This window comes from Aricia agestis, chromosome 6 (assembly GCF_905147365.1).
Source record: "Aricia agestis chromosome 6, ilAriAges1.1, whole genome shotgun sequence".
In the NCBI taxonomy this organism is placed as follows: domain Eukaryota; kingdom Metazoa; phylum Arthropoda; class Insecta; order Lepidoptera; family Lycaenidae; genus Aricia; species Aricia agestis.
The window spans coordinates 18,914,319-18,928,802 of NC_056411.1; the positions used below are offsets into that span (position 1 = coordinate 18,914,319).

The 14,484-nt window shown below is 36.4% G+C and overlaps 1 protein-coding gene across 1 annotated transcript in view; it reads right to left on the reverse strand.

The window, feature by feature from the left end:
- LOC121728239 overlaps nt 1-14,484 on the reverse strand; it is a 157,806-nt gene that overhangs the window by 61,372 nt on the left and 81,950 nt on the right. Inside the window, exon 4 of the mRNA XM_042116380.1 lies at nt 9,398-9,443. Coding sequence (XP_041972314.1) covers nt 9,398-9,443 — 46 coding nt within the window. The remainder of the gene's footprint in view (nt 1-9,397; nt 9,444-14,484) is intronic.

A 14,484-nucleotide genomic window follows, 5' to 3' on the forward strand; every position in this document is an offset into this window, starting at 1 on the left:
GCCTGAAGGTCGCTCGCTCTAGCTATAGATACAGCGCTAGTTCCTTTATGGGTTGGATTTAGCTTTTCATTTTAGCTTTTTTACGGTTTAATAAGCGTAGTGAAGTTTATAGCGTGTTCGATGTAGTCCGCGCTATTATTAGAGTACAGTTATATTTTAGTGTGTTCCCATAAAATATGTAGGTATTATTTTATGTATTTTATACCGATACGATAAAATTCCTCAAATTAAATGTTTATTTCAAAGGCTCACAAAACTAAACCTCAAACCTACATTAAAGGCGTGAATCTTAGGAACTAGAACCTTTTCACTCTTTACAGAGAGAAAAACCCGGGTAATTTATCTGAACGAATGGACGTATCTAGAGGAAGATAATGGCAAGCCGTAAGAGATGCTTGGAGATATCTTGATTCTTGGGATTACTATCCCTTCCTTCCCCCTCTTACTCCAAAACTGTTACTGCCTCAACAAGGTTTATAGGATTTGGCCAACATTGAACTCGAGAAATATTACGTTCATAATTAATGTATTTATTACGTTTGCTTTGGTATTTCACTAAAACACACTGTTAATAAAGATCTAACAAGACTTTGGAAAAAGACTATTGCTGGCTGGCTGGCTACCAAAAATTAAAAAATAATAAAAAATGTAAAGGTCGAACTCATCAAAAATTTAATGACAGCGTAAAAAGTTATGGTTATAAATAAAGAAATAAAACTTCTTTCTCCTCGTGGAATTTTGGCGTATACGTTAATTTACCTCTCCACTGACGATATTCAAAGTCTACAGCTTAAATGATCTGAAAGTATGACATCGACGATCGAACTCTCTCGAAGTCTCTACATTTTACTTTCAAATCATACTTCTACAAGCATTATAAATTATAATTCCTCTGTATGATTACCGATTATTATTGTCATAACATAATTCGTATACAAATTACAACCGAGGAAAAACCTACTTCAAAAGATAATATGTAATTTCCGACCTTGGCATGACTGCGGAGTCGTAAGTTCTTACATAACATACTATTATTGTGTCGGGTTAAAAATAACGTACTTCGACTGTAGCTAGTAACTACAGAGTATACGTGACAACAATCTTGGCGTAGGATTAGATAATAATAATTATTAACTCCATTATAGAGACGTAGTTATAGTAAAGTCAAGGCGTTACCGATACAACAAAATCAGAGGAAGATTTTAAGCCAATATACCGAAACACGTGGTAGGTATTTCAACGGAAAAAATGTTCTCGAATCATTCGAAGCCGATTTTATATTGTGCCAATAAGTCCTTTAACCAGTTTGGTTTTATGGCAAACATTGGCACAACTTGAGAAGTCCATAACTTTTTACTTTATCTAAGGTATAAGCTGGTCGCATATCAATGGCAGTGGTCGTTGGCAGTGGTCAGTGGTACTCACCATCGCGTGTCAGAACTGTCAGAGGTTAACTGACGCCACATGCTCCCGCCCCACACCCCGCGGCTGCCATGGCCTCACTAACTCTACCTAAAAACGTGAACACTAGTATTAGTGTACATGTCTTTGCTCATTCTAAACTTTTTTAACTTTATGGGTTTTTTCAGAAAACTGGAATGATGGATATTAGATTATGAATCGGAAGAAATAATATGTATTACTATAAGGTAAATTCGTACTTGAGGCTTCTCAGTTCTCTTCAATGCTATTTTATTGCTAACCAAAAAAACAATGTTTGAATTCTTTCCCCGAATGACATGATCATGAAACATGCCATAGCAAATTTTGCACAAATTTTAGCTTTAGCTTTCATGGCAACAGACGTCTACATAAAACCTGGATAAAAATAAAGAACCTTTCACCAAGCAGGATATAGCCAACAAAGTAGTAATGCCACGAAACAGGCGGCCTATCCAATTACAGTACTATGAAGCCATACACAGACACACAATCCCCGCACTGTTGCAACAGACGCTTGCTCTGCATCCATTCACTTGTCATTTTAAAATAGAAGATAGGATCTACCTTTTGAGGAAAACCAACAGACCCTAAAACTTCTTAAAGAGAAATCCTAAACATTTCGCTCGGAGCACTAACAATAAGGAAATCTGCGTCGAAAATCGCCCATTGTGTGTAAAAATTGGTGACGACTGACGACCCGAATTTAAGAATCAGAGCACTTTCTAAACCTAGGTTTCAGACTTTTTACGTTAAAAGTTAAAAGATTATAATATTTAATTATTAAAAGATGTAGTTGTTTAAAATGTCGTAAATTACTTGCACATTCAATGTCAATGGCGTCTTTAATTTCCCATCCCAAATCTGTTGCCCCTTTAAAGTTATCTAATGCAAATTTCAACTACTACATGTTGCCAGTCACTCACATAAAAGTTTTTTCCGATGATCCAAATCCCATGCCCCCCTGCCAACGACGCCATAACCATAACGCAACGATGGGGTCGTAAACACCTGACACCACCCACGCGACTGTTCTTGGTTTATTTTAGACCCGGTCTTCAGTTTTACACACAATAGGTTACGTCATGGCTTTGGAATTATGGGGTCCAGAAATACCATTTCTGTTATAAGCATAAGGAAGTTTAAAGAGAAAGATCAGTGGGGCTAAAATGGTCGCTTTGGAGAATCATATTATGAATCATAATATTTTTAATTTTTTTGGAATCGCAAAATGCAAATATTATGCTTGCAAATTGCAATTCATATCTAGTAATTCGTACTAATTTGACATTTGTCAGTTTGACAGTTTTGACAATTCATTTGCTGAATTGATTGAGAGGAATTGCTACATGCGACCATTACAGCCCCTTGCAAATAATTAGTTTAAAGGTTTCAATTTCCTTTTGCTACTTGTACTATTATGTATTCTGAGGCAAACTTTTCTATAACTTTATCATAATCAAGCACACTGCACATCACTTAACTATATTTTCTTACAACTTTTTGCCTCCTCTCATTTATTTTGGTTGAGTTTAAGGGACTGTCTCCTAACGCTTTTTCTTTATTTTAATCATCCAAAGTCACCTTTTCAGTGTGAAGCATCTGAGTATGCGTCACCCAGACGGCTCAAAAACAGATTTCCGTTACCTCTCGCAATAATATTGTCGTTGGAACCACTCGTGATGGCTTCAAACTAACGACTTTTAGAGATATTTAACCCATCAGTCCCCAAGCGGCAGCCGGCTGCCGCATAACAATTGAAAATGATTACACTATTGTGTCTGCTATACCCCCGATGGAGGTGCTACTACGTCTCCGGCATCGGAATACTTATAATTAACAAAGATTCATAAAGAAATGTAAAAGTAGTTCGGTCGTTGTAACTTCTTCAATTATCTCCTAACTAGGCCTTCGATAACGAAGAATAAGTAGAAACAAACTCGATATCGAAATGAAAGTTGCGTCATCTATGATCGAACTTTGTTTTCATTAATTTATTAACTACAATTAATTGACTTGTGAAAGAAGCATTTAAGTATATGGAGGCAAGGACTAAAGACCTTTACCATTTTTACTATGCCTTTACTTTGGAAATTTATCTTTAGAGGCAGTAAGGACCATGTGATAAAACTCGTTAAAAAGCCATAATTTGGGTCTCGTTTTTTGACCTCTTCTAGTTTTAGTAAATAAAGAATTTATTTAGGGTTACCGTGTCCGGTGTCTAGAAGTTAGTAAGCCCTCTTGACGTTTGGCTGTCGTGCTTGCTGGCCTTTGCCGACCGTTCGCGGCTCGTCCCAACTCCCATTGCATGATAGGTCATTGGGTGATCACTGACCACTCTACATGAGTCTACACAAACGCTCCTGCAGTTACCAAAATGCTTTAAATGTCATTTGATTGAAGAAAGTTTTGAGGCTGGCATGGCATAGGGTGGCATAAAGAGAAGAGCTGACAAATAAACCGAAAAAGTCGGAGAAAAGACAATGTTTTTGAAGTATTGATAGAGATTAGGCAACCGAAGTAACCTAAGAATCTACGTCGTAACCTAAAACTACCTACCTAAAACTAACCTAAACTAAAAGTGGTTTAATATAAAGGTGAGTAAGATTTAGGCGATCAAATAAAGCTTAAGTTATAACCTACAGCTTGTTTGTTCCTCAGATTCTCTTCATCCATCATTGTCTTCGGTTTGAATGTGGATAATAATTCCTAACGAATTACTCCGGAGTCCGGATCCTGGAGCCCCGCCAAGCGGCCGACGAGATAAAATTGTAACGTACAAAAATACCGCGACACTTACAAAAACGGAATCAAAATTAAAGGACATTTATTTTCACAATCCTTGTTATTCCGAATAAAAATATATATAAAAGTTCTTATTTAGAGGTAAATGTGTCGATATTTTTTGTGTTGGCGCTTTGCACAAGGCAAGTGAGAAGAAGGGTTTAAAACGACACAATCTTGTACAATTATATACTTACTAGAATTTCACGGAAACCGCACATTTTCCGCAAAAAATAGCCTATGTCCCTTCACGTGGTCTATTCTTCATGTGTGCCAAATAACATAGAAATTGCTCCAGTAGTTCTTAAGATAATAAGCAATTTCAAATCATTTCCCCCGTTTTTTCCACATTTTCCTCTATTTCTTCGCTCCTATTAGTCTTAGCGTGATAAAATATAGCCCATATAAATAAATATAGCCTTCCTCGATAAATGGGCTATCTAATCTAACACTGAAAGAATTTTTCAAATCGGAGCAGTCGTTCCTGAGATTAGCGCGTTCAAACAAACAAATAAACTCTTCCGTTTTATAATATTATAGTATAGAATATAGATTATAATAAGTCACTCAGCTACTTTTGATTTTTTGTGATTTTGGGGGAAAAACTATCCAGCTAGGTCTTTCCTAGATAACCTCTGTATTTAAAGTAAACATTCAATATACTACTTGAAAGTTGAAACAGTCTTTTAATTAATAATATCTTACCACTATCTGAAATTAGCTATAAACTATAAAGTAACATTAAATATAGAAAAAGCCATAAAAGTATTTTAGTCTAACCGTACACTGTATCAATTTACATAACAAAATAAAAAAAAATTATCGTGAGAATAAAATGTTTTAAAGTGGTGTTTCCTATCAATACTGCTAGATTTTTGTTGCAGATATTTCTAAATTGGGTTACGTTGAAAACAATTTTAATTCTGAAGTGATGTAATTAAGGTAATTTTAAATGAAGGAAAAAAATAAGATATAAGATGGTCAGGCAACATAGAGGTAGACATAAAGTCATACCTAAAGCCAGTTCGAAAATGATTTTAAATTTTAACGTATCAGTTAGTTACCTACAACTTACAAGTTATATTATAGCAAAAAGACAAACCAACACTTTCTCTGCCGACTACTACTACTCGTAGACTATCTTATAAAAAATTAACCAAAGCAGTTTTTAAACTAGCTCGTCAGCCCTAGCCCCTAGGAGGAGGACGAGTCGAGCAGCTCGACCTTGGATCTATCACATCCTGAATCAACACAGAGATGACTACAAGATATTATCGTCATTATTAAATCATTACGTTGTAGAATAAGGAACATAATTGGCAGTCACATTGTTAAGACTTAAGAGCAACCAGCTCCATCCTACAACTAACCAACATGACAACTCTGCCTTATATTAAGTTATAACAAATCTGAATTTGGTCTTCAATTTTAATATAAATAATTTATTTCAGGCTTCTACTTCTGACAATATGTTTCTTGAAATACAAGTAATGTTTACTCTAGGCTTTCTGAATACAAAAAAATAAATTCTTGAAGACAATCATGCCATAAAAACAAGATTTCAGATCGAAGTAGACGCCAGAGAAACTAAAGAACTAGTTTTTAAGAGCATTCCATATACATGTTGATACCCGATACAGATTTTATGCACCAATGATTTAATAATAAAAAACTCAAAGCAGATATGTTACTACAGCGCGCGGTGTGAAGCTTCAAATACGACCCAATTGGGTCATCTTTTATTTAGTCTGTCTCTTTTATGTAAATGGCATTTCGTATCTTTTGTTTCACTTATCTGTCAAATTTGTCAATGTTGTTCGGAAGAGATTTAAGCCGGAAAATAGTATGAACGTAACAGATCTGTAAAGTAGAATATCATTGTTATGCACATAAAATAAAACCTAAAACCAAAGTAAGTAACCTAAAACGGACCCATCTGACCGGTTTGACTTGAATACGAAATTACATCGACTTCCTTGCCTTTTGCCGGCTGAATTTTAATATTTTTATATCGATGCATCAGAAATACATTATGCATTTTATGGTGGTTGTGGCCTGTGGGAGTGGGGACAGAACCGCGGGCAGCTAAGAATATTAATAATGAAATCAATCACCAGCGTACACAATGTTCATCCGGGCTGTCTAGAGAATAAAATATGATACATTATGTTCGTATGTAACGTCCATAAAAAAATTAAGGGGAGGCTAGAGTTAGGGCCTACCCCTAGCACCGTAGTACAATTTACAAACTACCATTTTACAAGCACTTTCTTTGAATAACGACCTAAACAGGAGTTTAGTGCAAGTGTACCACTTACTAATACCAAAACAGCTGACCCCGGTTTGACAAACTTATTAAAACTCGCCCCAAAACGTGCAAATTCCTCTCAAATGAATGCAAAACATAAATTTCAGCGAGAAGTTTCATTTGAGTGGGAATTCCACGTAAAATGGGAAAAGATTTTCGTGAAACAATTAATTTGAGAAGAATTCACAAAATTCATGCGAGAGATATTTCACCAAAAACATATTAATTCGAGAGAAAGTTTCGCGAAAAAATTCATTTGAGTATTACGTATCAAATTTTAGAAAGTAATTATTTCGATGGCAGTGAAGGCTTAGGATTAGATTGAAATTAAGTTGGGAATACTGATTCCGAGTGAATGCTGAAAATGAGGGATTACGGTAGCATCAGCAGCAGAGAGTACGCTCCAATTTCTTAAATCTAAGACAACTAATGGTGGCCATACATGATACACCATGACTCATGCCAATCCACTCCCACACACGGTCAGTTCTAACTAATCCAATCGGTAACTTCTTGCCGATTGGACGATAGGAAGGATAGTGTATGGCCACCATAACGCGGTGTAATTCTACAAGTTGCACAATCATTTCCACTAGCGACTATTAAATGCTGCGCAGTAGTATTGCCGTATTTTACGAGACAGATTTAAGAGTCATTAGCGACATCAGCACGGGAAGACGAATGCTGCAATAATGTAGAAGTTTTATGGGAGTCTGACGAAATAATTGAAAACTGATCTTACGACATCTATCATCAGATTCGTAGGAAATGTGTGAGAGCAAAGATTTCAAAACCAATTTTCGGTAGATTGAAACTTGAAAGTTGTTTGCATGGTACTTGATTATTTTATGGCTCATAAAACATTACTAATAAGCTATTAACAATTTCTACAGATGATTAAATAAAATATTCATACGTTTAACTAAAAGCTTGAGATTGGCAGTTGGCACTTGGCACCTGTGCAACTGATGAAGTTGGCACCTCAATACATACTCTGTATACTAGCAAGTAGCAACCTACAGTTTAGGCTAGTACTAATAATTAGTATCACTGATTACTAAAATATGTAAATAGTAGACCTATACATATTATGTTATATGTACCGTATATATGGTGAACCTTATACATATAAGACCCTAGGGCAGTGCCAGGGGCTGCTTACTTTAATTTAAATATAGGTTTATTGAAACAGCAATGACAAAAACGTCGCGTTGTGAAACTTGATAAACACTAATAAAGAGACGGCTTATCACTGTTATCACTTATCAGACATCTGCGTGACTGATAAGTTAGGTAAATGAGAACTGCAGACCTACCTAAATACGTTATACCTATGTTGTTCCCCTGGCTTTACATAATATGTGATAACTGATAAGAATATAATTCCCATATTGCTCGTCTCTGCTCTCATCTGAAATCTGAATACCAAAAGCCTAACACAATATAATAATATAGTAGTATATAGTATTTACATTACATCAACCAGGTACCCCCTTAAAAGAAAGGAGACTAACCAGAATGGTGGAACAGGCTTAAAATTACCCCATTGCTAAACATTCTTTTCAGTTTATGATCAGAACACTAGGAAATTTGTACCTACCTAACATTGCATTTAACAAAAATGTACTACTCAGGAGTCAGGTATTAAGTCAGCTGACAACTACTTGGTATTAGAATGTCTACAGTCTATAAATACTTACTCTATAGTCTCTCATGTAAGCTATCTTGCATGACCTGAATCTATAAAACTGGTACAGTCAGTCTGATTGGTAGTATGTACTGTGTTTGCTCTATTTAAACAAGCAGAGGCAGCATCCCCTTGGCACACACTCTTCCGCAAGAGAATCGCTAAATTAAGAGAAAATCTCGCCTGAGCACTCTGGTTTAATTAATGTACACGTGTCTCCAGTGTAGGTGGACTAAAACGTGTTGTGTAGGTTTGTTATTAGTTATTACAAACAGGAAGCACCTAATCGGGGAAAAGAAATTGTCATGTTGCTAGAACCGATATAACACATACGTTTATCAGCTGTCGTGACTCGTGTCCCTCGCAACTTTCACTCCGACTGGGCCCGTCTCCAGACGCCGCTAGCTGACTTACATAGCCACAGTTTAGGAGCTGCACTAGATCACTACTGCTATATTTACATTAAACTACCACCGACGAGCGCCATCGACCACGAGGCAGGTAGAGCCACGTCACATGACACCGTCTGCACGAGCGATCGGAACCGAATATACCTTGAAATGATGTCTATCAAGACCTCTCCTGACGGCGAAGACCACACCATAATCCACTAAAACACTGCACGAGGAATCCACGTAGAGAACACCATCACACGGATAAGGGTACACGTTCCCGAATGATAACGCGGTCAAACAAAAAAAAACCGGGGGTCCTAAGAAGGTCGAATCTGGTATTTTTTGTGTCGAGCTGGCAACGTCGCGCCGGTTACCGGACGGACGCGCGTTCAGTCCGCGCGCCGCTCATTGGCCGAGTGAAGCGGCGGCCATCGTTGCGCGCCGCGCGTTCACCCAATGACACCGCGTCCCGCACGCCCCGCCCACATCCTAGTCGCCTGTTGAATGGGACTCGCGGCAGTCGAGCCACGAACGACGGATGTAGCGGACGTGCCCAGGGAAGACTGGCGAACAGTGTTGTGTGAAATTGTATAATCAATACTGTTCCGTTCGAATGCCGTGCAAAATTACATTAAGTGCCCATAAGCAAATTAAGTACCGATTAGACTATGACGGCATGCAAGTATATTTAACAAGACGTAATGTTGAACAATCGTTTTTTTTGTCGAAAATTCAAAGCCTGAAACGTAAAACTTGCTAAAGAGAAGTTGATATTTTCCATACCCGATGTTCCTGTAGAGTTTGTCTTTTTCTGTCGTTGTTGCATTACCTGGAAAGAAGTAATATTTTTCTTTAAAAAATTTACTAAAAAGTTTTTTAGACACAATTTTCCTTGCAGATTGTGAAAAAAAGGATATTTAAACATAGTAGTAAGTAAAACTAACTTTTTCAATCTTAAAATATATTTCAGCATTTTTGACTATGTAAGTATTTACAATTTGAAACATTTTGTCCATTATTCAAGAAAGCCTTCAGAGTACTCCAACCTGTTTAATTTTCAACCAATAAAATATGCTAATATGAATCCAGATGGATTTTTTTTTAATTTCTCTTCAGCAAGTTAATTTTAAAGTTGTTTACTATAAATTGGTCATCGTTAATCAAACACGATCGAAGTAGGTATAACGATGCATGACCACTAACGACTGAGATAACCGTAATCTATTAGTAACAACCAACACACGTTTACGTTATCTCCCACAGAGGTCATTAGTGCACGCTGCTAATTATTGCATTCTTATGTAAATTAAGCTCAAACAACAGAAAAACTGAATTCACAATTCACATAAATATATTTTTATGTTATTTTAACACGCGTTGAAACTGTCTCGCACACGTTACGCGCGGCGCAGCGTTGGCATTTATTTTAAGTTTTAACGAGAAATCAGTTATTTTCGAAACTTGTTACGATGAAAAAAGTTTTGCCAAATACTATCGATCTAAACTAGCAACTTGCTAACCCTGAGTTAAAAAATAGGACGATAGAATAATTGATTAAAATCACTTCCAAAATATTATACAGAATATTTAAAATTTTGGATAGTGATTACTGATTGCTAAGTTAAACTAAAAATAACAATCTTATTTATGGAATTGAAATTCTAGTAATTACTCTAATGACTGTAAAAACATACCTCCAAAACTGGTTTTCTCTACCACACACTAACAAAAAATGATTAATGTATTTGGTTGTTTGTTTCATTTAAAATGTGAGGTTTTGTTCCTTCAAGGCAATCCTAACGACCTAGTTAGTAGTTACTGATCTCAGAATATATAAAATATTCATTAAATCTAGCAGGAAACTTATCTTTCAATAAGGTAAATAGAGGACATTGAACACTAGTACACACACCTTTTCATTGTTTAAAGTACGTTTACATTTTGGCTGTGCACTACTAATGACTAATGACAAACAATAGTGCATGCGATAAAAAATAGACACTCGAAATCTTGGGCTAAGTAAAAAAAACGATACACAAACTCAGGAAGTCAGGACTTTCATACTGAGTATGCGGCGAAACGATTTGAGACAGATAAAAACGTATCAATATAAATAACAAAACATGTTATTAACAAAGTAGAACATCTCAATACAATAAATAATACGAGGGAATGTGGTGGCTAAATTAAAGCGGGAGTGACAGAGGAATGCGACAACGTGCCAGAGCCGCCAGACATGGACGAGTCACCCACGCCTCAAGCGACACAAGACAGCTATGTACATTGTACATACTGATGATGATCAAGTTTGTGGTGGTAATGGATCACATGATGACTCTCGTAAACCGTTATCCGATACTGATAGACTTATTGACAGAATTTACATAAACAACAAGAAAAGGACAAAATACGAAATGTACATTATTTTTTAAAGTGTTATTGAGTTAATAAAAGATTTAAGAAGAGAATTCAGTTCTTCAGCGAGCATATTTTTAGCTGATAACGACTGGAAACAATCGAGAATTTGGTCGAGCGAACAGACATCGCATTTAGATAACACAAGTGGCGTGATTTCCACTGCCGTAATTTTAATGGTCCGTTTATTTCTGAGGGTTATGTGCGGGGAAAACCTTTAGTTTTTGCTCATCGTAAACATTATTATCAAATTTATATCGCAAAGTGTATCTTAAGCACCTTTCTGGTAAAAACACCCACATAGAAGTTGCAGAAAAACAATGTTTTTCGTTGGCTTAATGAGTTAAAAAAATGGTTTAACTAACAAGAACAATTACTAAATAATTGACAATGTAGAACTTTTTACTAGCAACCGAAAAAATCTTTGCTTCAGAGTTAACTGTTGGCGTACCCACTTCCCATTTTCTAAAATTATTCATCCAGACACGATAAATGTCTTGATGATCATTTTCCTGTATCATCAAGATGATGGATGACAGTGAAATTATTTTAAATTTTGGTGACTGTAGCCTCTAATAAATTATGATGGACTTGTTTAGAGAATGGTAGATGGCAAAACGGATTTCGGTTAAGTATGTAAATCAATAGTTGAAAAGTCTGTTAGACTGTGAAACTTAATTGGTATAATAATGTGCACTACCTACCTTATTATAAAAAGATTCGAAGATTCGTTTTATTTAGAGCATAATTCGAGCGCTGCATAAATAATAAGTAAAATTTATTATAGACTATAAATTGAAATTGATAGATAATGATGACGTCATACATAATATGCGGTATATAACAGGTGGAGTTTCCACGCCCCCCCCCCCCCCCTCCTCACACAATCCTCCGGCCCGGGTATCCGGGCTCATATTTCTGACCCGGGCGTAATTAAGTGCCTTCCGTGCACGCCCCAGATGTCACACGCCGCAACTATATCCACGAATAATCTATACTAATATTATAAATGCGAAAGTATCTCTGTCTGTCTGTCTGTCTCGCTTTCACGCCAAAACTACTGAACCGATTGTAATGAAATTTTGTACACAGATAGTCGAAAGCCTGACAAAGGACAAGGGTTGTAAGGGGGTGAAAATGCGTAAATTTGGTCAAATTAAGTTAGTTCCAAAAACTCAAAACAGATGGCGCCAAGAGTCCCCTAGATCGCGCTATTGCTTGCTCATGCGTATTTCTATAAGAGGTGGTACCATGTTGAATTAATATTTCGATTCTTTCGATTGTTATACATGTTATTAAATAAGTCACGTACCATCACATATTATATCAGAAACAACAGTCTACCAATAATAAATACTAAATAGATTATGGGTATTGGGCAAAGCTAAAGTTGTGTAATGCATTATGCAGCTAAGTTGTGTAACGCTAAATAAGCTTTAGGTATAAAAAAGTTTAATTTTAAAAAAATCATATTATACTATATATACTACACAGCTGTTTTGGGTATTTTGATTTAAGGGGTACCAGGGTTTCGAAAAAGCTTTTGACACCAATTTTATTGACACCGCGCGCTATAAACTGAAGTCCACGCGGACGAAGTCGCGGGCAACAGCTAGTATAAATATAAAGGTCTTCTTTATTTGTCTCCTGTATAGCTTCGATCAAGGTAGGCAATTGGCAAAAGCATTACCATATTGTATAGTCCGGTCTCCCGATAAAGAAATACGGCCAATGACCTAAAGCTGAATATAACAATATTCAAGAAACGCATGGAAAGAAGTGAGTAGCGGCCAATATTTTTCGTGTGCGAATGAAGGGCACAAGCAGCAATATAGATTTATGGACTAATTTCTCCTTGTCCTGAAACTATGTCTATGGAATCTAATCTATGACTATGGAAGTTTAAAGTTCTTCTTGTCTAATATTATTCAAGATAAATGAGATATTATTAGATACACGTAAACACTAAACATGTTACTCTTCGCGATCTGTTTGAGACGGGATTAATACAAAAACAGATATACTTATTTCATATTTGGTTAAAAAAGGGAAATAATAAAACGAGCGATAAAAAATTACTTAGCGACTGATGATGAACATACTGTTTTAATAACTTGAGCTATATGAATTTCAGTAAGCGAAAAATAAACTAAACTAACGACTAATACTGATTTATAATAAAATCCAGAACGAGCTTACAAAAAGTGGATTGTCATTAATATATTTCAGATATTAAAATGCTATCCGAGCGACTGTATTAGTGTGAGCGACTGGAAATACATACATACATGCGGGCAACTTCAATATTAAAGACAGATTAAATTTTTCTAAGTGAGGTTATACATTACGACCTACTAAAAATATCACTTTGAGCAAACTTTTGGGACCTGCGTTATTAATGATTATTATTGGTAACTGATATTCTATTTGAGGGTTTATATTTTATATTTTGACTGCACTGGTCCATGACGATCGAAGACGTCGTAAACTACATCCGCGAGAAGACCACCTACACCTTGAGGGTGGAGCGTCTGCAATCTCGCCACAAAGTGAATTTCAGTTCCTTTGTGGTGAGAGTGCCGACTCAAGTTTTATCCATCTTCGAGGTGGAGGAGTTCTGGCCCGCCGGTGTAGTTTACCGGAGGTTCCGGGGGAGGCTCCCGAACGAAGCGCATCACGTCGCCGAAAGAGACTTTACGTGATAAAGTGTAGTGTGATTGTGTGTGTGAATGTGTAAATAATATATATTAGGATAAAATAGTTCGGCGTGCATCTGTTGTCTGATTGCCATAACACAAGTTTTTACTTAGCATGGGATTAGACGACGTGATGTACCTACGCTACCTAGCTTTTATACTATTGTATATTATTGTATGCTTAATAAAAAATTTGAATTTGAGGGGAGGGTTTACCCCCCCTCCCCCCACTTCCCATCAATTTTGGGGTAGGTTTCCGAACGTTTACCGTTGTTCCTCTTATCCAAATTAAGCCACTCGCAAAAATGTTGCTTGATAATAATAAAAAAAATGTTTTAGGGATACCTGATTAATAGTGTTTCATCAAATAGTTATTTCATATTCTTTTTTAGGGTTCCGTACCTCAAAAGGAAAAAACGGAACCCTTATAGGATCACTTTGTTGTCCGTCTGTCCGTCCGTCCGTCTGTCAAGACCCTTTTTCTCAGGAACGCGTGGAGGTATGAAGCTGAAATTTATATCAATTACTCAGGTCTACTGTCCCTTGAAGCTGTGAAAAAATCAAACTTCTAAGCCAACGCAATCAAAAGATACAGCCGTTTATGCCGCAAATTTTCGACACTTGCAAGGGAATCAAAACCTACAGGGTGCTTCCCGTGAACTCAGAATCTTGAAATTTGGTACGAAGCAACGTCTTATAGCATAGATAAAGGAAAAATTACGAAAACCATAAATTTTTAGTTACATCACATAATATATT